Source organism: Neovison vison, chromosome 2 (assembly GCF_020171115.1).
Source record: "Neovison vison isolate M4711 chromosome 2, ASM_NN_V1, whole genome shotgun sequence".
Taxonomy (NCBI): Eukaryota; Metazoa; Chordata; class Mammalia; order Carnivora; family Mustelidae; genus Neogale; species Neogale vison.
In genome coordinates, this window is record NC_058092.1 from 75889716 (window position 1) to 75914404 (window position 24689).

Below are 24689 nucleotides of genomic sequence, written 5' to 3' on the forward strand. Positions count from 1 at the left end.
TTAGGTCACAATATATAGCCACATTCTTTAATTTCTTTAAAAGGAGAGCTAATTCTTTTTAAGTAGTGAGTTCACACCACACACAATATTATCTAACATTCTAAAAGGAGAAGTAAATATTGAAAGAATCTCATTGCCAAATTTCTCCAAGACTTGTGAAAACCAGGGAGTGTCATTATTTTTAGTAGCTTCAACCCTAGATTTCAACTGCTTTATCTCTTCATTCATCTCTTCAGATTTCTTTCTAAATCCTTCATTGAGCAGATCACGTTGGACCTAAACAGAAAGTGAGAAGTAAAATTTTAAAATTACCATATTTTTTTCAAGAATTGTACTTCATATATAAAAATGTGGTAAACTATCTTTGTTTTAGTCCTAAAATTGTTTCTGCTGAATCTAGAAAGGAAAATTTTGTATTGAGGAATATTTCCTGACTTGGACCTAAACATTGAGAAGAAACATAATTTAAAAACTTACTGAAATTCACACACCATTAAGGTTTTCCAGGATGCTAAGCCTGATATGAGGACAAAGGTAACATGTTTCCGTTAAAAACAAAACAAAACAAAACAGTTGGAAGGTAGCTTTGGTTTGATCACACTCAGTCCCGTCCCACTTGTGTTGATATGGTCACCCGAATAGTAGAAATGATAGGAACTTATAAGCTCTTATAGAAATCTATCATAAACATGTCTTGAAAGATAATGAGAGAATTCCTCCCTATGCCATCTGATAACTTGAGTAAACCACCCACACCTGGAGAAATATAGCAAATTTAGAAGCCACTTCCCTGTGTTTTTAAGTCTGTACATTTCTGATAGTTAAACGTCAGCATAGATCTATCTTACAGTCTTTGGGCAGCCATAGTGTTTCTTATAATTGTCAGTGATCTTGATAAAGCATACCACTTGCTGCTTGTATTAAATACATGGATCTTCAGAATTTAAGAAACAAGGCAGAGGACCATAGGGGAAGAGAGGAAAAAATAAAACTAGGAAACCAGAAAGGGAGACAAACCATAAGAGACTCTTAAACTTGGGAAAAAATTGTTAATTAAAAAAAATACATATGGTTGGAATATCTATTTACTCAAGCCTCATGAAACCATTTTAAAATCCCCCAAATAGCAATTCAAATGCTATCTATATTCTCCAAGAGCTTGGAGGTGCCCTACGCATCCTCAACTCTCTAGAGTCTACATATTTAGAGTGGAATTCAAAGGCTTTTTTAGAAAAGAAGGAGGAGGAGGAGGGGAAAGAGCAGGAAGAGGATGAGGAGGAGGAAGAGGAGAGGAGGGAGAGGCAGAAGGAAAGGGAGAGGGAGAAGAATTCAAAGAACTCAAGGTTTTAATAAGTCACAAGCAGTTAATGGCAAGGGTGCTTCCTTCTATGAGCTCCATACCTGTAACCTTCACCCATCCTTTCCTGAGGTACCAGAAGAAGGACCGCCAAGCATTACCAAGGCCATGGGCAGACTTACCTTCAGCTTATGCTCTAAAATCATATTCTGTTCTTTAATTAGGTTTTCTCTCTCCTTCTTCATCTTCTCTTCCAGATGGACTAGGTTTTCCTGGAGACTCCTCTGTTGCGCCTCCATCTGCTGTTGCTGCTCCAGTAGTTTCTGTTTTAGCATCTCCTGTTCTCTCTCAGCTGCCTCCTTGCTGAGCCGCTCCTCTGCCCCAAGGAAAGTTTAGAGAGGGAAGATAATTAAGCAAGGATTTATATCTATCTAAGCTCAGAGACAAAACCAAATTGGAAGGGAAAGTGGAAAATCTCTGAAATCATTCATGTCCTCACCATCGGAACCACATTTCAGAATATTTTGGGAAAGTCCCTGTCTGGCTGCCAAACAATCATAACGTTCCTCGTTTTTAGACTTAGCAGAGTTGTTCCAAGAAGAGGAAGCTCCTTGTTTTGCCCTCACACCTGCCTGAGGGCTATACCCAACCCATTGTGAGCCAATCCCTGCCCCATACCTGCTATGGCCTTCTCCCCATCAGTGAGGGCTTTATCTGCCTGCCAGATGGATTTCTCTATTGAAGCCTGTGACTGCAGAAAGCTCTGGAGGACCTCATTTGCCTGAGGAACCAAGAAGAAGCAAAGAACTTAGAGTTCCACTATGGAGATTAGTGCTGCAAAAACAAGTATGTCCATATGATTTTTGCTTCATGCTTAAAATTCTACAGTGGCTCTCTACAAGGTGTCCAAGCTCCTTAGTGTGACCAGAGACTCTCCATAGCTCCTGCTTCCTGTTTCCCTCCAGGCTCTCCCCCCGTGCTACTTCCTTCTACCTACTCTAGGTTCCAGCCAGTCAGAAATATGTTCAGTTCTATAAATCCACAGACTCTGATTCTTTGATATATTTGGCTTCTCACTGGGAAATGTTGCCTCTAATTTGTGCTATTGCTCTCCTCTGTCATTTGCTGGCTTACTTTGGGCAAGTTATTTTAACCTGCTTGTGCCTCTCATTTCAGATCTATAAAATGTTGACAATAAATATAGACATTTCTAATGTTGTTTGAAGGATTAAACTTAAAAGTCTAGGGAAACAGCTTTACATTATGCCTATAAGAAATAAGAGTCCAATATATATTAGTTGCATTATTATTTAATTATTATTATGTTTGTACCTCAACCTATGTAGCCCATTTTTTCTTATTTATTCTTTATTATTATACTATTTTTAATTTGAGTATAGTTGACGCACAATGTTATGCTAGGTTGGGGTGTACAACATTGTGGTTCTTAAGTTCTCACATTATGCTATGTTCACCACAGGTGTAGCCACCATCCAGCTCACTATATCACTATCACAATTTGTTGATTGTATTCCTTATGCTGTGCATTTCATTCTCATGACTTATTCATTCCATAACTGGAAACCTGTATCTCTCACCACCCTTCACCCATTTTGTCCATTCTACCAACCCCCTCCCCTTGGCAACCACCTGTTTGTTCTCTGTGTTTATTGGTCTGATTCTTTTTGTTTGCTTATTCATTTGTGTGTGTGTGTTTTAATATTCCACTTATGAGTGAAATCATATGGTATTTCTCTGACTTATTTCACTTAGCATAATATCCTTTAGGTCCATCTATGTTGTCTCAGATGTCATGATCACATTCTTTCTATGGCTGCATAACAGTGCACCATATGGAGACCATCGTCACAGGTTGATATGTATTATAACTTTGTATGCAATTGTCCGTGTATTTGACTTCCTCACTTACATTTGATCATACTTAAGTACAATGACTCTAACTTGTAAATTGTCAGCACTTGGCATAGTCAATGCTGTGTTGTTGGATGAAGAAATGGGTAATTTCTGTTCCGTCTCTTGTGGATTTCAGAAATCCATACTCTTTTGGGGGGGGAATAAGCATTTCCACTCTTCTCAGGAGTAAATAGTAAATAGTGGACCTCAGAAGCTAAACTGTCATGATATCTCCATGCTGTTGTCACCCACAACAGGGGCTGTGCTCTCAGATTATTTGGCGACCCCTTAGACTCCATTATGTAGGCTCCCCATGCTCCCCTATTCCTCACCTTCACTCCTTTCCTGGGCACTTGTGAATATTTCCATTCAATACTTTCTTTTGCTTCCCTGTAGAGCTTGTATCCCCCAGGAACAGAGAAAGTTCCTGCTGAAATACTTTCCCTTAGGACCTGTGACATCTCATCAAGCCTGGACTGGCAGTATTTAAGGGATGCCTCTTCATTCTGCCGCAAGAAATGCTCTTTCTTATCCATTATGAGTTCCTACAAGGGGAAAGTAGAGAGATGTCACCTGAAGAAAGGAACAGAAACAATACCATTCCAAAGAATCTGGTAGAAGGACTGGTCTAACTGTGGTCCTCATGAGAAAAGTGTTCTGTTGCAGAAGGACATGGAATAAAACAGGAATCACAAGACTTGATTTACTCACAACCTTGAATGCTCTCTGCAAGACTCTGGGCAAGTTTCTTAAACTTCCTGGTTCTTCTGAAATGTTTGAGTTGTATTCCCTAATCTCTGGGGCTCCTTGCCACTGGAGCATTCAGTGATTTCATCGTCAATGATACAGTGATACAACAGGGAGAAATATAAGTTGAAAATGACTTGGAATGAGCATCTGATAAGAGAAAATTTGCTTTGTGACAATGGGAGTATGTTCCAGAAAGCAACCATGCTTAGGAATGACTTTTGGGTGTTGTGGGCAGGCTTGGAATTCATTGATTTATTTAAAGATCAGGAAGATATCTATACTTCAGAGATCAGAGAGATTACTAGATAATGTGCTTTAGTATAGGGAGTAAAAAACACAAAGAAATGTAGTCCTTTGAAACTCTCTTTCACATAAGAATCCAGATTTCTTTATTCTTGAGTAAGATATGAGCCATGGGTCAATAAAAGCACTTCTAGGCTTCATTCTTCAAAAGGAAGAGTCCTGAAGAATAAATATTAAGACACATTACCACAAGAGTTTTCTGGAACTCCTGCTTGTCATCCTTGAAGGAATGCTTCATGAACACTCCAAGGGCTTCCCTCTCACAGTCTGCATGAACATCCAGCAGCTCCTGGAGCGTGTCTGTGGGGAGTGCCAGTCGCTGGGACATCTGCTCACTGTAGTGGTTGGCTGCCTTCTGCACAGCCTCAGAGTTCTCAAGCTGGGATAAAGTTGTCACTGCATTCTCCAAACAAGGCACTGCTCCAGTATTGATGGTATTCACATAGGTCACCACCAGAGTCTTCAGCCCTGAATGAACCACAATAGTGAAAGGATAAAGATCAAATTATTACCCCATAGGATTCCAGATTCTGAGACTACATTTCTGAAGTCACGTGTACTCGTACCTACCACCCTCTTCACCCCACCCTCTGCCATACAGCCCTGCCTCCTCCTATCTTCATCTTTGTTTTCCTATTGACTCTAAATTTTTATGGTCTGCAGGTCACATGGTTAAAAAAATTAAAAATTTACCTTTATCTAACATACTAAAAGGTATCTGGAAAACATAATTTCTGATTAAAAAATTAAAAGCAAAATAAATTATATACATATACAGATGGGGAAGGGTAAATCAGATTATATTTGTTCCAAATTCTGAAGCTTCCAATGGATTTTCACCAATCTATTGGATACTATTTATTTTTGTACTGCTCTAAACACCCAAAATGTTTATTTATTTATTTATTTTTTTTTACAAATAAAGCTTATCAGACGGGACTTCTTTTGGGAAAAAAAGGAAATATATTCTGTTTTTATATTGTTAGTGATTTTTTTCTGATCAGTGGAAGTTTTTTTTTTTTTTCAGATAAGTCAATGACACAGATATCAGTGACAAAGTGTGCAGTTTTGGAGAGGAATTTGTAAACTCCTAAAAGTGAGATAATTATAAAACAAACACATCTCTTCATGGAGTGAGAATGTTTGTATATCTAGAATTCCATATAGAATCAAACAAAAATGCTGATATTAGGCCCCACAGAAATGGGAAAAGGAGACTCACGATTTCCAGTGATTGTGACTCCCTCTCTGAGAGTCTTGGTCCTTGCCTGGGTGAGGATGTAAGAACAAAAATTGTTTGCTTGTGTCAGGAATTTAGGATCCAGTTGATGTTCAGGTATATTCTCAATATTAGCTAGGAGTTTTGTTTCATTTACTGGCCGGTCAAAGACAAAACACTTCCGTTTTGGAAAGAAATGCCTGATGCACTCTCTGGGTAGATTGGATGCTTGGATTCTAGAGTTGTTGCCTGAGGGATAGGAACAACAGATTACCTTGGGAACAGTCTTGAGGCAAGGGAGCTAATAATTTGTATGATGGGTATTTTAATTCTTTGCTGTCTCCTGTGCTTGAAACACCTTTAACACAGCCATTCAATACTTTCTTGAACAGCAAACTCATACCAGTGGTAGCATTTTTGGAAAGAAATTAGGGGAGACATCAGTCCAGGTAATTAAAACCTATGGCTTAGAAGTCCAGACTTAAAAATGGTGGTAGAGTTGTTCATTAGATGTTTACTGACCGAATGGCAAAAAAAAAAAAAAAAAAAATCAAGAGTCAAATGGAACTTCTTGGTCTAAGGTAGAAACTGAGCTTGGGACCAAGTGCCACAATCAAGGGATAATGGAGCAGTTTTAGGAACAACAGTATTAAGCATATTGAAACACTGGTTATTGAAGGAAAACTTCTTTGATGCTAGAAATAATTGGCACAATGTTAGCTGTTTTATTTCACAAAAACCTCAGAAGAGTAAATGTAACTAAAATGTAATTCTAGGATGTCACCACTACTCTGCAAACTCCTTGAGGTAAAGGGCTAGATTTGATTTAATAGCATTGCTCTTCGGCCTAGCCAGTTTCTCATTAAATCTTTTCAGAAACTCTAAGTAGAAAACTGAAAGCAAGAATGAACAAATCAGAATTGATCTTTCCCTCAAGGTTTAATGAGATCTATACCATTATAAATGTAACCCATTAAGATAATTTATTATTTCAAAATTATAACATGGACAAATATATGGGAATTAAGAGAAAACTATGATATATACAGTAAAATGAATGTTCTGATAATTATCAGAAATATTGAAAAGGTATAGATTGAAAAGGCATACTTCTTCAGGTTTACTTGGAACACATAGTCATTTTTATGCGATATATCTATGCAGGTATTAGAAAATTATATCCTTCTTTGAGAAGATTAATATCTAACTATGAAATATATTTTTATTGAAATATATTCTATATATAGTAATATGTTGATTTTCCATATAATTTCAAACCTAATGTCTTACAGTCAGTTGTTTTCTTCAACACAGAAGCCAAAGTAAGGAACATGTATCTGGTCTTTGGAAAGTTAAAGCACCCAGTGAAATCTGGTAGCTACATTAGCCATTGTTTAAAGAACAGATCAGTTTTGAATAATTTCATTCTGGCCTAGGCTCTGCCCTTCAACCTAAGCTCAAGTCACCATTTCAACAGATTTTAATATAGTTTTGAATACAAATGCCATCCCAAAGATAACAGACTGTGTTCAGCAGCTCCCACCCTCTATTGAACCACTCACTGCCCAGGCCATGTTCTAATACCTGGTATCAGCTTCAAGGCATTCTCCAGGTACTCATCTTCTGTGATAGGATGATCATTTAACTTCAGCTCCAGGGTAAAATCCCGTACAGCCCAGATAAAGTCTGGAAAGAAACTCACAAACTCGGTGGAATCTTGTGTTCCATCCTTTTCTGGGGAGGACTTTGCCCTGATTAGTTCTGTGAGCTCTGTCACATAACTAGGACTCAAGTTAAGGAAAAGGAAGTTCCCACTCATCATTCCCACTTTCCTCTAACAAAAAATTATAAACACTCTCCTTGGCCCTGGGTCCCCTCTGCTCCACCAAAAGCAGCTAAGTGACAGGGAAGGAGAAACTAACTAGAACTCTATTCCCATCAACATACTGAGATGAGTGGTTTGGTCCCTGGAAGGATACTGCAGCTGCTCCAGGGCCTGGTGGTTGATGGTGCCCATGCTGTTGTAGACAAAGGTGCTGCACAGAAGCACAGCCAGTGCAAAGATCCATGAGTCATTCTTAGGGTCACCCTAGAAAGGACATTAGAGCAAGAATTTTAGGAGTTTAGTCTTTAGAAATTCATTCAGACACTTCTTCTATCAGTCTTCTATTACTTTAGCTAACATTCTTGCCATGCAAAGAAATAAGTTTGAAGACAGACATATATACAGATATCAACTTTGACAATTTTAAAGACATTTTTTGTGATTGTGAGTCTTCCATATATAAAGAGATTCCTATATTGCATAGGTTTCTTTTTCCTCAATTGGATGAAATAAAGTAACATATATAGAAAAACTAGTACAGTACCTGGTGTGCAATGGTGAGTGATAGCATTTATTCATTCTATGTAGAGCTATATAAAATATACCAAAGTTGCTATAACTGGGGATTCAAATTATATTCAATTGAATTCCACAAATGTTTATAGGAAGCTACTGAATGTATCCCACTGCTTTTTTATATAAGAAGCAAACTTGAAAATAGCAATAGTTACTTTCAGGGTGACTGTTTTAAAGTGGTGACAAACATCCATAGCAATGAATGTAATAAAGATAACAATACCTATAAAGATATTAGTAATCTTATATTTTAGTAATGTCCATAAGCAGTGGAACCTATAGCTGTAATAGAAATGATGGAAGACCATTCCATGCTCTTGGATTGGAAGAATAAACATTGTTAAAATGTCTATACTGCCTAGAGCATTCTATACTTTTAATGCTGTTCCGATCAAAATTCCACTGGTATTCTTCAAAGAGCTGGAGCAAATAATCCTAAAATTTGTATGGAATCAGAAGAGACCCTGAATCGCTAAGGAAATGTTGAAAAACAAAAATAAAACTGGGGCATCACGTTACCTGATTTCAAGCTTTACTACAAAGCTGTGATCACCAAGACAGCATGGTACTGGCATAAAACAGACATATAGACCAGTGGAACAGAGTAGAGAGCCCACATATGGACCCTCAACTCTATGGTCAATTAATCTTTGACAAACAGGAAAAATATACAGTGGAAAAAAGACAGTCTCTTCAATAAATGGTGCTGGGAAAACTGGGCAGCTATGTGTAGAAGAATCAAACTCGACCATTCTCTTACACCGTACACAAAGATCAACTCAAAATGGATAAAAATCCTCAATGTGAGACAGGAATCCATCAGAATCCTAGAGGAGAACATAGGCAGTAATCTTTTCAATATCAGCCACAGCAACTTCTTTCAAGATATGTCTCCAAAGGCAAAGAAAACAAAAGCGAAAATGAACTTTTGGGACTTCATCAAAATCAAAAGCTTCTGCACAGCAAAGGAAACAGTCAACAAAACAAAGAGGCAACCCACGGAATGGGAGAAGATATTTGCAAATGACAGTACAGACAATAGGTTGATATCCAGGATCTATAATGAACTCCTCAAACTCAACACACACAAAACAGACAATCATATCAAAAAATGGGCAGAAGATATGAACAGACACTTCTCCAATGAAGACATACAAATGGCTATCAGACACATGAAAAAGTGTTCATCATCACTAGCCATCAGGGAGATTCAAATTAAAACTACGTTGAGATATCACCTTACACCAATTAGAATGGCCAAAATTAGCAAGACAGGAGACAACATGTGTTGGAGGGGATGTGGAGAAAGGGGAACCCTCTTCCACTGTTGGTGGGAATGCACATTGGTGCAGCCACTTTGGAGAACAGTGTGGAGATTCCTCAAGAAATTAAAAATAGAACTTCCCTATGACCCTCAATTGCACTACTGGGTATTTACCCCAAAGATACAGATGTAGTGAAAAGAAGAGCCATCTGTACCCCAATGTTTATAGTAGCAATGGCCACGGTCACCAAACTGTGTAAAGAACCAAGATGCTCTTCAACGGACGAATGGATAAGGAAGATGTGGTCCATATACACTATGGAGTATTATGCCTCCATCAGAAAGGACGAATACCCAACTTTTGTAGCAACATGGACAGGACTGGAAGAGATTATGCTGAGTGAAATAAGTCAAGCAGAGAGCATCAATTATCATATGGTTCACTTATTTGTGGAGCATAACAAATAGCATGGAGGACAAGGGGAGATGGAGAGGAGAAGGGAGTTGGGGGAAATTAGAAGGGGAGGTGTACCATGAGAGACTATGGACTCTGAAAAACAATCTGAGGGTTCTGAAGGGGCGGGGGTGGGAGGTTGGGCAGGTCATGAGATCAAGCTCTACACCAGGTGGTGGGTATTATAGAGGACACGGATTGCATGGAACACTGGGTGTGGTGCAAAAATAATGAATACTGGTATGCTGAAAATAAAAAATAAATTTAAAAAAATAAAAAGAAATGAAGATTTAGAATTTTGTCAAGGAAGGCCAGAACTGTGAAACTTGGAGAAAGAGTCTATGTTATGAGGGCTTACTGGAAGTCTTGAGCTGAATGTTTAAGAACTCATCAAATACAGACATGAAGAAACACGGACTTCATTCTCAGCATGTCTCATGTGCATGTTGTTTCTTAATACATGTGTATTAATGTATGTGTGTGTTTGTGGGTCTTTGATTCCACATATGAGTGAAATCATGAGGTATTTGTCTTTCTCAGTCTGACTTATTTCACTTAGGATAATACTCTCTAGGTCTCTCCATGCTGTTGGAAATGGCAAAATCTCATCCTTTTTTATGTCTTTGTAATATTCCATTGTGTATTTATACGACATCTTCCTTATCCATTTGTCTACTAATGGACTCTTAGGTTGTTTCCATATCTTGGCTATTGTAAATAATGCTGCAGTAAACAGAGGGGTGCATATACCTCTTTGGATTAGTGTTTTCCTCTTCTTTTGGTAAATATTAATGAAATTATTGAAACATATGGTATTTCTACTTTTAACTTCTTGAGAAACCTCCATACTGATTTCCACAAATTAAAAATTAATAGAAAAAGAAATAGAGAATTTATAACTCCTCTTTTGGAATAAATGGAGAGCTCAGAAATTTAAATACCATTTCCAAGTAAGTCTCAATGTAAGGCACAAAGGGAGTAATCATTCATTTCACCCATTAGTAGCAAGTTAAAAAAAAAAATCATCCGAAAATGTTTGTTATAGGGAAAACACACGCTGTTGTTGCTGTTGTTGTTGTTCAAAGACTTATTTACCTATTTGGGAGAAAGAGAGCCAGGGTGGGGAGGAGAAGGAGAGAGTCTTGAACATGAGTGTGGAGCTGGGTGGGGCTGAATCTCACCACCCCAAGGTCACACCTAAGCCAAAACTGAGAGTCATTTAGTGTACCAACTGTGCCAGATCTGGTGCCCCCAAACACTTGCTTTTATAGAACCAGCACATTCAGAGGTATCTCAAAGCCTTCCGTAATGCTCTTTGGGTAGATGATGAATTTCACCATAAGAAATGTAAACATAATCTCTTAACTCCACAACTCTAATAAACACTTCATTTGGAAGATAAATCAGAAATATTTCTTCTCCTAGGATGGAGCTGATGTTTCTCCTCTTTCCCACCAAGGCACCCTTATGCTTAACATATGTGGTACAGACTACGGTGTGCTGCTCATATCACTTTGTAAAGTTGAAGGACTGATTTCCCCAGCTAGTGGGAGTGATGATGGAAGAAAAATTATTCTGTTAATTAGAAAGGCTTCCAAAGTAGGCTTTCCATGATTTATCCGCACCCTTGTCCCAACTCAGGATAAAGAGCATCCCAGCAAGAGAACTCCCATGGAAGTGACAGAAGTCAACAACTGCATTGTGATACAACTTTTTCCTCTCTCCAACTTGCTTCTTTCCCAGTCAAATTTTATTAAATCTGACTGCATTTGTGTGGTCTTCTCAACTGGACTGAAGATACACCGAGGGTAAGACATTTATTGTAGTGACTGTCATCTAAAGTAGCAAGCCAGGAGACTTCAACTTAGCTATTCAATAATTATTTCTTAAATTTAATCAAATACTTCAGAGCCCCTTGGTGGTTCAGTCAGTTGAGCATCTGACTCTTGGTTTCAGCTCAACTCATGATCTGCAGGTCATGAGATCAAGCTCTACATCAGGGTCTGTGCTCAGCAGGGAGTCTACTTGAGATTCTCTCTCTCTCACTCAGCCCCTCCAATGACTCACAGTCTTAATATATCTCACTATCTCTCAAATAAATAAATAAATAAGTGTTTTAAAAATATTTATCAAATAATTCAAATGATTCAACCAGTATCAAGAAATAAAAGATTTTATCTAATATACCATATTTTACCTAGAAGTGAACTTTAAAGAAACCAGAATGCCTTATTTATTATTATTGGATTTCTAGATTTTGCAAATAGATCACAACAGTTAAATTACAAAAATATCATGAAGAAGTAAGGAGCAAATATGGAATAAAAGGGGTTTACCTGTGACTGTCTCCTTACCTTTTCCACATCACCCAGGCCCTCGGTATCCAGAAGGACCAGGGTGTGGTTTGGCTTGCAGGGGTGAGGCACACACCATATCCAGATGCCCTTGGTTTTAGACTGCACTGTAGAGCCCAGAGGGAAACCTGCAAGGGGAGGGGAGAAGGCAACATACAGTGACAGGAGATTCATCTAAGCAGCCAGAGGGTACAAAGTCAGACTTTTTGGAATGTAAATAAGTACCCTAGCATACAAGATGGCGCTTTCTCAAATTCCTTAAGGATGTCCCATTTTGTGTCTTCTGATTCAAGGAGGGCAGTGATGCCAGGCAAGTGGTCAAGATGGAGGCAAAGAGCCATTATTGAAGGAAAAATAAACTTGAAAAATGGAAATCATTGATAACCATCAATGAGAATTTTGAGAGAATGTTGAGGCACAAAGTCAGAGAACCGTGTATTAAAGAGAAGCATGGGAAAAGAAAAAGTAGACAAAGGAAACTGAGATCATATTTTTTTCCAAAGTGATTAAAAAAGGGGGAAGGAAGGTTGTCAACTACAATAGGATGTGAAATCCAGGAAGGAATTTTAAGATGATAGATGTCCTGGGGTCCTTGAGCACAACAGTCAAGAAAGAATTCTTGAGATATTTCATAGTGCAACTTAGTAAGTTTATTCAAGTAGCATGGGGATAAGACCCATTGGCAAAAGAGCTATACTTTTTCTGTATGAAGCTGGTGGTTATATGCTGACAACTCAAGAGGAAGGGGATGTGCAGAGGTATTAGATCATAAATGTATCTTCGAATTTCTATTCATAAACTACTTTTGCAAGATTTCTCTGGTGCTTCTTATTCAGTTCAATAGCAGCTATTGGTGAGGTATACAGGCAGTCCTGAGACTCTTCAAGAATGTAGCAGCCAGCACATATTTGATCCTTATCAGAATTATGCAGGCTATAGGTCAGCCTTCTGGGCTTAAGGTAAACATTTTTCTATTTCTATCCCTCAATGTGTATTCAGACATCTTTATATGTTGATGATAATATCCCATAAAAAAGTAAATGTGTTCTAAGGGAGAGGAGATGCAATTATAAGAGCCCAGTACTTGATCAGGTTAAAGAAGGTAGGATCCTGAGCATTAGCAGGGGAGATTTTCCTTATCAGTAGTAAAACAGCATGGTAACAGATTACATTAAGACTAATTTAGTGGTGAGAATTAGAATCAGAAGGTTGGTTGATCGTGAGGAGTTTGGTTCTCCTTTCTTGTGACCAGGGAAAAAAACTAAAGGCATAAGAGATATGGCTAGAGGTAACCAGTTGGCCCCAGGCTGAGTACAACACTCACCTTGGTTCTGTCCTGCAAGACGGTTCATCAAGTAGGATTTGCCGGTACGATACAGTCCTACAATGGCCACCACCACTACTGGTTGAGAAATCCTTTCAAGAATCTGTATAGCTGTCTGGCTCACTGACAGCTGCATATTGTTGTTTTCCACCAGACAAATGGGGGCCGTCATATGGGGTCCAGATGCCATGGCAACCAGCTAATCTGAAAAAGCCTCCTAGTAGAAATAAGATTACAAAGTCATTCTCTGACTTGGAGTTCTCCAAAGCACCCATCGGTTTAGGACTAGGTGAAACTTCTGTACTTTCTATGAGACAAAATGTAATCTAGAGTTACCAGACTGCAGATGGTTCCTCTATTACTCCCCCAAATTTATGATGATATTAGTGATGAAACATAGAGTATTATTCTTCAAAGTTTTGCTTCAATAGTAATAATAAAATTCAAGCAATTGTTACTGTCACCGAGGGCCTACAATATACCAGGCCCTGTGAAACATACCTTACATACTCAGCCTCATTGATACTTATAAGACCCTACAAGTTAGAAATTATTGTACCCCTTGTACCCACTTTACAAAAAAAATAAATGAGTCTAACAAAAGCTGAGTAAGACATAAAGCCAGGGTTAAGCCTAGACAACTGAGCAAAATGGCAAGCTAGGAAGTTCTAAGCTCTTATTTCCCTGAGGACATATAAAAAATAACCAAAATATTGGCTAGAATAATCTTACAGTAGTTCTGCAAAAAGAGTCAAATATCTAAAGCCACCAAGCAAACATCCAGTGAAGAAAAAGCCATATTAAAAATGGTAGGAAATTCTGTGGTATTTTTCCTTTTCTTGGCCCACGTACTCCCTGGTGTGGTATTAGTCTTGGTCTGGAGAAGGTGGTAAACCAGTTCCCACTTCTCTCCTTTGACCCAGAGGGAACAGAGCAGACCTTGTTCACAGTGTTCTGACCTATATGGAATTTACCTATTCACGTCTCCATTTTATCTCACACATGGAGCCCAGACAGGGGGAGGGACCAGGAATATAGTGACATAACTTAGATATCAGATGGAAAGAAGCACTGGCTTGTTTTTCATGGGTATTGCTCATGAACTGCAGACCATGGATCTGCAGATGCCTGGGGCAAGAAATTACCAGTGAAGACATCAAACAGACCATCTTTGAAGCACCTGGGTGGCTCAGTCAGTTAAGTGTCTGCCTTCATCTTGGATAATGATTACAATGTCCTGTCATCAATCCCTGTGAACAGTCTGCTTCTCTCTCTCCCTCTGCACCTACCCCCACGCCCCAGTCATTCTCTGTCTCTCAAATAAATAAAAGCAAAAAACAAAAACAGACCATCTTAGGCAGTAGTTCAGTTCCCACATCCCTCCTTTAGACTGGATGGAGCAGAGCAGACTATGTTTATGAAGTTCTAATCTGTTCTGAGCTGCCTGAAGGATGGGTCTTTCAGATCTCAGATTCAGATCTCAGACAGGGAGAAGCAAGGGGCATTGCTTGGGAAAGCTGCAGGGAGACTGACTTGCAGACCCCTCTGGCAAAATATTATGAGTGTGTAATTTTGTGATTTAATATAAGAAGTACGTATTTGGTCTTTTTCTGGGCTCCTGACACACAGCTTCCAAAATACATTTAATTTCCCAAGTGATGAAGGTAATGGAAGTATCTTTTGTTATAATATTTGTTTTTTGTCCTTGTTTCCTAAAATAGGTCCTAAAGTAGTTCCAGAATAAAGAAGGTGAAAAAATGTCTTCTGTGAAACATAATACCTTTCAAACACACTCGAGTTTATGTTAATGAGGTGATTTTGGAACATACCCTGGATGACCACAGAGGGAAGACTGGTTGCCAAGGGAACCAACCATGTGATTAGAGAGTTCAGCCTCAATTCCACCCCTGGGGCAGAGAGAAAAGCTGCAGGTTGAGTTAGTGACCAAAGGCCAATGATTTACTCAATCATGCCTATTTAATGAGGACTACATTAGAAACCTTAACTGAAGGAGTTTAAAGAGCTTCTGGGTTGGTGAACATGTGCATGTGCTGAGAGGGTGGTGTGCCCAGAGAGAGGATGAGAGGATGGAAGCTCCACACCCTTTCTTTGATACCTTGCCCTACACATCTCTCTTCTCTTGCTGTTTTGGGGTTATATCCTCTTTCTTTCTTTCTTTCTCTCTTATAAACCAGTAGTCTAGTGAGTAAACTGTTTTTCATGAGTTCTGGAAGCTGTTCTAGCAAAGTACTGAATGTGGAGTACAGATGGAGAACATAGCCACTCAGAAGCACAGGCGCCTTACTTTGTAGGGCAGGCACTAACTTCAGACTGTTTGTGTCAGAATTACTTACTGCGGAAGATTGCCCATATATGTGGTGACCAGAAGTGAGGTATTGAGAACAGTGTTGCGAGAAATAGAATTTTTTCCCTTTTCAGGATAGAGACAAACAATAGACCATCAAAGGCCCCAAGGAGATTTTCAGAGGGTAATTAAGACATTTAAAAGCAGCACGTATAGGGGGAGATTGAAAAAGCCACACATAAGCTCAGGTAGGATGCGTGCTCAGAAAAGCCCTAAAAAGACTTTGAAGGCTTCTCCCTAGGTTAAGCCTAAGGCTCAAGACCAAGACCTAGCTAATGAGCAAAGACTTCCTTAGTACAAAAGCTGTATACAAAGAATGGAAAAGGTGGCTGTTTCTATAAATGACCAGTTTTCAACTGAAACAGCAAAAATCACAAGGCATGCAGAGAGATAGGAAAATGCAGCCCATTCAAAGGAAGTAAACAAATGTGGTAGGAAACATCCCTGAAGAAACACAAGTATTGCGTGTTCTAGGCAAAGACAAAAGTAATTTTCTTAACTATGCTCAAAAAGCTAAAGGGAAACACAACAAAGTAAATCAGGAAAATGATATATAAATAAAATCAGTCCAGTTGCAGTGTGTACTGGTGTAAAGATACGCATATTGACCAACAGAATAGAACAGAGAGACCATTTTGAGTTTATCTTTGTGTACGGTGTAAGAGAATGGTCGAGTTTCATTCTTCTACATATAGCTGTCCAGTTTTCCCAGCACCATTTATTGAAGAGATTGTCTGTTTTCCACTGTATATTTTTTCCTGTTTTGTCGAAGATTAATTGGCCATAGAGTTGAGGGTCCATATGTGGGCTCTCTATTCTGTTCCACTGGTCTATATGTCTGTTTTTATGCCAGTACCATGCTGTCTTGGTGATCACAGCTTTGTAGTAAAGCTTGAAATCAGGTAACGTGATGCCCCCAGTTTTATTTTTGTTTTTCAACATTTCCTTAGCGATTCGGGGTCTCTTCTGATTCCATACAAATTTTAGGATTATTTGCTCCAGCTCTTTGAAGAATACCGGTGGAATTCTGGTCAGAATGGCATTAAAAGTATAGATTGCTCTAGGCAGTATAGACATTTTAACAGTGTTTATTCTTCTGATCCAAGAGCATGGAATGGTCTTCCATCTTTTTGTGTCTTCTTCAATTTCTCTCATGAGTGTTCTGTAGTTCCTCAAGTACAGATCCTTTACCTCTTTGGTTAGGTTTATTCCCAGGTATCTTATGGTTCTTGGTGCTATAGTAAATGGAATCAATTCTCTAATTTCCCTTTCTGTATTTTCATTATTAGTGTATAAGAAAGCCACTGATTTCTGCACATTGACTTTGTATCCTGCCACGTTGCTGAATGGATAAAAGACCTCAATGTGAGACAGGAATCCATCAGAATCCTAGCGGAGAACATAGGCAGTAATCTCTGATATCAGCCACAGCAACTTCTTTCAAGATATGTCTCCAAAGGCAAAGGAAACAAAAGCGAAAATAAACTTTTGGGACTTCATCAAAATCAAAAGCTTCTGCACAGCAAAGGAAACAGTCAACAAAACAAAGAGGCAACCCACGGAATGGGAGAAGATATTTGCAAATGACAGTACAGACAAAAGGTTGATATCCAGGATCTATAATGAACTCCTCAAACTCAACACACACAAAACAGACAATCATATCAAAAAATGGGCAGAAGATATGAACAGACACTTCTCCAATGAAGACATACAAATGGCTATCAGACACATGAAAAAATGTTCATCATCATTAGCCCTCAGGGAGATTCAAATTAAAACCACATTGAGATATCACCTTACACCAGTTAGAATGGCCAAAATTAACAAAACAGGAGACAACATGTGTTGGAGAGGATGTGGAGAAAGGGGAACCCTCTTACACTGTTGGTGGGAATGCAAGTTGGTGCAGCCTCTTTGGAGAACAGTGTGGAGATTCCTCAAGAAATTAAAAATAGAGCTTCCCTATGACCCTTCAATTGCACTCCTGGGTATTTACCACAGGGATACAGATGTCGTGAAAAGAAGGGCCATCTGTACCCCAATGTTTATAGCAGCAATGGCCACGGTCGCCAAACTGTGGAAAGAACCAAGATGCCCTTCAACGGACGAATGGATAAGGAAGATGTGGTCCATATACACGATGGAGTATTATGCCTCCATCAGAAAGGACAAATACCCAACTTTTGTAGCAACATGGACAGGACTGGAAGAGATTATGCTGAGTGAAATAAGTCAAGCAGAGAGAGTCAATTATCATATGGTTTCACTTATTTGTGGAGCATAACAAATATCATGGAGGACAAGGGGTGTTAGAGAGGAGAAGGGAGTTGGGGTAAATTGGAAGGCGAGGTGAATCATGAGAAACTATGGACTCTGACAAACAATCTGAGGGATTTGAAGTGGCGGGGGGGTGGGAGGTTGGGGTACCAGGTGGTGGGCATTATAGAGGGCACTGATTGCATGGAGCACTGGGTGTGGTGAAAATATAATGAATACTGTTTTTCTGAAAATAAATAAATTGAAAAAAAAAAAAAAGAACAGAGAGACCAGAAATAAACCCTCCCATACATGGCCAAATGATTTTTGACAAGCCTGCTGAGATTTTCCCAATGGGGAAAGGACAGTGTTTTCAAGAAGCGGTGCTGGGGAAATGTGATATTCACATGCAACAGGATGAAGTTGGACCATTATTTTAACACCATTTATAAAATTTATCTCAAAACATATCAAAGATTTAAACAGAAGAGATGAAACTACAAAAATTCATAGAAACAAACACAGGAGAAAACCTTTGTGGTACTGGATTTGACATAGATATTTTTGGATAGGACACCAAAGGCATGATCAAAATATGAAAAAATGGTGAATAAGACTTCATCAAAATTAATAATTTTTGTGCATCAAAGAGCACCTTCAACAGAGTAACAAGGAAACTCACAGAATAAGAGAAGATAACTGATTTATCACATATCTCTTAAGGGATTAATATCCAGAATCTTTAAGAACTCTTCCAACTCAGTAATCACAACAAAAACAATGCAACTCAAAAAATGGGCAAAGGACTCAGACATTTCTCCCAAGAAGATATACCTTTATGCAATAGATTCGTGAAAAGATGTTCAACATCACTAATCATTATGAGAATGCAAATCAAAACCACAGTTAGGTACAACTTCACACCCATTAGCATAGCCATTATTAAAAAAATGAAAACAAAAACAAACAGCCAACAACTAGCACTGACCAAGATGTAGGAAAAATTGGAACCCTTGTGCATTGCTGGTAGGCATGGAAATGTTACAACCACTGTGGAAAACACTATGCTGGTTCCCCTCAGAGTCTACCATTTGATCCAGCAATTCCATATCAGGGCATATGTAGAAAAATATCAAAAACAAACTCCAAACTCAACACCCAAAAAACAGAAAATCATGTCAAAAAGAGGCAGATGACATGAACAGATACTTCTCCAAAGAAGACACACAAATGGCTAGCAGACACATGAAAAAATGGTCATCATCATTAGCCACCAGGGAGATTCAAATCAAAACCACATTGAGATACCACCTTATACCAGTTAGAATGGCAAAGATTAACAAGACAGGAAATAACAAATGTTGGAGAGGATGTGGAGAAAGGCGAGCCCTCTAACATTGTTGGTGGGAATGCAAGTTGGTGCAGCCACTTTGGAAAACAGTGTGGAGATTCCTCAAAAAATTAAAAATAGAGCTACACTTTGACCCTGCAATTGCACTACTGGGTACTTGCCCCAAAGATACAGATGTAGTGAAAAGAAGGTCCATTTGTACCCTAATATTCATGCAGCAGTGTCCACAATTGCCAAACTGTGGAAAGAGCCAAGATGCCCTTGAACAGACAAATGGATAAAGAGGATGTGGTCCATATATATAATGGATTATTAGGATTATTACTCAGCCATCAGGAAGGATGAATACTCAACTTTTATATCAACATGGATGAGACTGGAGGAGATTATGCTGAGTGAAATAAATCAAGCAGAGAAAGTCAATTATCACATGGTTTTACTTGTGGAACATAAGGAATAACATAAGGACATTAGGAGAAGGAAAGGAAAAGTGAAGGTAGGGTTTGGGAGTGGGAGGTGAATCGTGAGAGAGTATGGATTCTGAGAAACAGAGGGTTTTAGAGGGGAGAGGATGGGGGAATGGGTCGGCCTGGTGGTGAATATTAAGGAGGGCACGTTTTGCCTGGAGCCCTGGGTGTGGTACATAAACAATGAATCTTGGAACACTGAAAAAATAAAACTAAATTTAAAAAAATTAAAAATAAAAGGAGGACTCAAACAGATTTTGTACACCAGTATTCATAGCAACAGTATTCATAGTAGCCAAGAAGTGAAAATGTCCATGAAGGGATGAATGGATCAACCAAATGTGTCATAATCATACAATGGAATATTTTTCAGCTGTAAAAAAGAATGAAATTCTGATACATGTTACAGCATTGATGAACATTGAAGACATTATTCTAAAGTGAAATAAGCCAGACACAGAGGACAAATATTTCATGATTTCACTTACAAGAAGTACCTAAAATAGTCAAAGGCATAGAGACAGAAAGTAGAATAGTGTTTACCATGGGCAGAAGGCAGGGGAATAGGGAGTTACTGTTCAAAGGGTACTGAGTTTCCATTTGAGATGAAAAAAATATCTGGGGACAGATAGTGGTAATAGTTGTGCAACAGTGAGAATGTACTTAGTGTCACTGAACTATACTCTTAAAATGGTTAAAATGGTAAATTTTATGTTACATATATTTTTATTACAATTTTAAAGCATTTTTTTTTAAAAAAAAACAACAACCGGATAATCCATTTCTCTGTCATATGCTACTGCAGCCACTTTGGGGACAGAATGTTCTTCCTTAAAGACATTGATTATCCTGTCAGTTCCTTTATCAGTAGATTAACCTATGTAGCTTCTCTTCATAATCACATATCACATTGTGCTCTCTAGTATTAGAGAGCTGTGAACATGTGAACCCTGCGCTCCTCTTTGTCTGCAGGTTGACAAGTACTGGGAATGGGAGTGGTAAGTGGAATGAGGTCAGTCTAAAGAATGTAGCCTCCCTTTCAAACAGGGAAGGCAGGAGAATGTCCTGAATCTTAAGAGATACTACCTGCTGAAGTACTTAGCTGAGATGGTCAATCTTTCTGCAAATTACTGCTATGAATGGAAACTATATATATATTTATATATATAACTATATATATATGTGTGTGTGTATGCAAATATCATTTTATATTATGTATACACATATATATGTATATATATAATATACACATATTGTATATGTAAACACATATATCTAGAGAGATAAAGCAAATCTAGCAAAATGTCACCAGTCGAGAAATCTAGGTGAATAGTATTTGAGATTTTCTTGTAAATGTTTTTTAAGTTAAATTTTAATATAAAAAATTAAGTACTTAAGGTAAAATTGTGGTCTCCTGACATATTTTTGATTGCATTATATTAAAATGGTTTTCTAATATTGTGGAGTTATATAACATTTTTGACATAAGAGACTCCATTTTGAAGCTCCATTTTCTTTTACAAAGAATGAGCTCTTTAACTGGACCAGAGTGGTAACAGTTTCAAGCAATTGCTCATAAAATATCAGCAGAGCAACTGACATGTAGATCATATGAGGACAGTAAAGTTAATGCATACGAGGGACAGCTTCATTTGATAGCACCAGTAACATCATCAATAAGATGGTAATCAGAAGAGCTCCACCAGTCAGCATTAAATCAGTGTTTTTTCTCTTGTCTTTATCTAAATAAGAAGATAAGAAGACCCTTCCTTCTTTCTCATAAAAACCCCATACTTTTCCCACATGAGCAGGACACTTTTCTGTTCACTTTAGAATCTGGCTCCCCAAATTACAATTCTGAGACCCCAATAAAGGCCTTTGCGCCTCTTCAATTTTACCTCCTTTTCTCAGTTCACAATATGTATTTTTCATAATCAGAATATGTAAACATGTTATTATATTCAAATGTCTCCAATATTCAGTTTTATATTTATATGTCACATATTCAAAAAGTGTCTAACACCAGCTCTATTATTTACTGCTCATGGCCCCTTCAACAATGAGCCTTACCTAGCTAAACCTAAAATTTTAAAGATAATTATAAGGGTAATGTGGATAAAATTATAGGTCCAACCTGGAGGATATTTTGATAATTAAATTAGATACCATAAGCTTTTGTCTTAGCATAGCATGCAGCACAAAATAGGATTTCAGTGTATTTTTGTTGAATAAATGGAGATTTATCTGCCAACAATTGCATTGAACAATTTGGTCCTTTGGGCTCTGCATTTCAACCCACTCCACAAACTATAGATTTCTAAGAAACAAGATCTACAAATAAATTCTTTGTCAGATCAGAACAGTAAGCAAGTTCCGACACACTGCTCCTGTCCCACCTCCTTCTGTCTGATTCTTCAGTGTGGGGAGCAATGAACGTGCAGGTAAAACAGAAGCCTTGAACAGCTACGTTGTAATGTCTGAAGGTGCATGGTCCCCTCCTTACAGAGAAGATTAGAAGAAGCTGAGGGAGATGTGACAGGAACAACTGAACAACTTTATGAAAACAGGTCTGCGGTTTCCTAGCTGTGAATGAGCGACAGAGCTTTTTACTTCAAATGAGCAAAGTGCAACTGTTCGATCCTGTCCAGGACTGGCTTTCAACATTTGAACTGCCTAAGAATCATCCAAAGAAATTGTTAGACCCAGATTCTATACATTTAACAACTGGTGCAGGTGATTCTGATGTTCCTATGAAAAAATCAAGAAACACCAGAGGGGGGCAAGGAGACAGAGACAGACAGACTGACAACATAGTTATTTTTAACTAATAAAGATCAGTGATGTGGGAACTAAATTTATTTCTACATGGAGATTTACAGAACTCTCAATCTGAAGCTTTCTTAAGTTTGACTAATAGATTAGAAAGAAATTATCTCTTTAGATTATCATTGCCTGTAAGCTCCTTGATGGACACTGTCTTGTTCTATGAATTCTAATGTCTGCCACAGAGCCTGGTAAGAGTAAATTAGGGAGGCTCCCATGGGGACTCCTTCCACTCTAGTTTCTGCTTTCCTGAGCTGACACTGTTCCCGAAGCAGCATATTCAGGGAGACATGGTGTGCTTGGCTGTTCCTTTGCAGCTGATACTGTTTCAGAGGCAGAGCTGAGCTTCCCTAAAACTAAAGACAGCCAAGGTCCTCATGGGTCAGACAAAAGGCAACCTGCCCCTCCTGCCATTCCTCAGTTGTCACTTTCAATCAGAGATCAAGTCCAGTTCAAGACCATGTTGCATATAAAAGAAGATGCACTTACCTACTATGTAGCACAGCAGGTTCGAGGATAGTCTTAGCTGCTCACTGCTTGCTCACTTGCTCCTTCCACCTTTTAGCTTCCTCGTATAAAAGCTTAAAAAAAAAAAAAACTAAGGAAGTTAGAAATTTCTACCATTTAAATCATGTGTTGAAATTGAAACTGAAAGTAGAAGTAATTCAGGCAACATGAATCACCAGACTAGACCGTACATGTGGATGTTCAGTTCAGGATGAGATGAAATGAGTGAAAACCCACCGTACTCAAGAGTCAGATCTTAGTAAACACACTCCCTCAGCTTTCTTTTGTCTTCCCCATGTTTGAGGACTTTGCTGGCCTCTCTTGTTCATATGTCTCTCTCAGCGGGCTTAAGTTTCCCTAACACACAGGAAAAATAGAAAATTCTTGGCACAAATATAAGGAAAGTTGTATAAAGCAAGATTTATTTCAACTATTTTTCTTCTAGTGGGAATTCCTGAGTTCATTTGTCAGTGGAGAGCTTTAAGATTTTAAATATGGTCCCTATTATATAGTCCCAGGGAAAATTGAATGAGCTTTTTAGAATTTTTTTCTGGACTAATGTATGTTTATTTTTACTTAATTTTTTTAAATTTTAATTCTAATGTAGTAAACATACAGTGTTATATTAGTGTCAGGTGTACAATATAGTGATTCAGCAATTCCATATATTACTTAGTGCTCATCAAGATAAGGATACTCTTAATCCCCTTCACCTATTTCACCCAATCCCCATCCACCTCCCCTCGGCTAACCATTAGTTTTTCCTCTATAGTTAAGAGTCTGTTTTGGGGTTGTATCATTTTTTTCCCCTTTATTTGTTTTATTTCCACATATGTGTGTAATCATATGGTATTTCTCGTTCTCTGGCTTATTTTACTTAGCATTATACTCTCAAGATGCATATGGATTGTTGCCAATGGCAATATTTCATTCTTTTTATGGCTGAATAATATTCCATTATAAATATACCGCCTCTTCTTAACCCATTCATCTATTGTTGGACATTTGGTCTGCTTCCATAATTTAGCTATGTAAATAATACTGCAACAAACATAGGGGTGCATGTATCCTTTTGAATCATTGTTCTTGTGTTCTTTGGGTAATACCCAGTAGCGCAATTACTGGATCATATGGAATATATTTTAACTTTTCAGGGTATATTCATACTTTCTTACACAGTGGCTGCACCAGTTTGCATTTCCATCAACACACATAAGCTTTCCTTTTTCTCCATATCCTCACCAACATTTCTTTCTTGTGTCTTTTATTTTAGCCATTCTGACAGATGTGAAGTGATATCTCATTGCGATTTTGATTCACATTTCCCTGATGATGAGTGATGTTGAGCCTCATTTCATGTGTCTGTTGGCCATCTGTGTGTGGTCTTTGGGGAAATGTATATTCGCGTCTTCCCCCCAGTTTTTTTTTTTTATAAAGATTTTATTTATTTATTTGACAGAGACAGATCACAAGTAGGCAGAGAGGCAGGCAGAGAGAGAGAGGAGGAAGCAGGCTCCCTGCCAAGCAGAGAGCCCGATGCGGGACTCGATCCCAGGACCCTGAGATCATGACCTGAGCCGAAGGCAGCGGCTTAACCCACTGAGCCACCCAGGCGCCCTTCCCCCCAGTTTTTAATT

The 24689-nt window shown here is 38.4% G+C and overlaps 1 protein-coding gene across 1 annotated transcript; it reads right to left on the reverse strand.

Annotated features, from left to right (window-relative positions):
• LOC122900173 (guanylate-binding protein 6-like) lies at window positions 1–23379 on the reverse strand. The gene is made up of 12 exons (XM_044238645.1): window positions 23290–23379; window positions 23035–23126; window positions 13281–13497; window positions 11957–12084; window positions 7463–7572; window positions 7068–7264; window positions 5487–5732; window positions 4452–4732; window positions 3544–3756; window positions 1976–2078; window positions 1480–1673; window positions 1–276 (listed from the first exon to the last, which is right to left on the reverse strand). The coding sequence occupies exons 3-12, from the start codon at window positions 13468–13470 to the stop codon at window positions 49–51; spliced, it is 1890 nt and encodes a 629-aa protein (XP_044094580.1). The 5' UTR covers window positions 13471–13497; window positions 23035–23126; window positions 23290–23379; the 3' UTR covers window positions 1–48.
• Between the last annotated feature and the right edge of the window lie 1310 nt (window positions 23380–24689).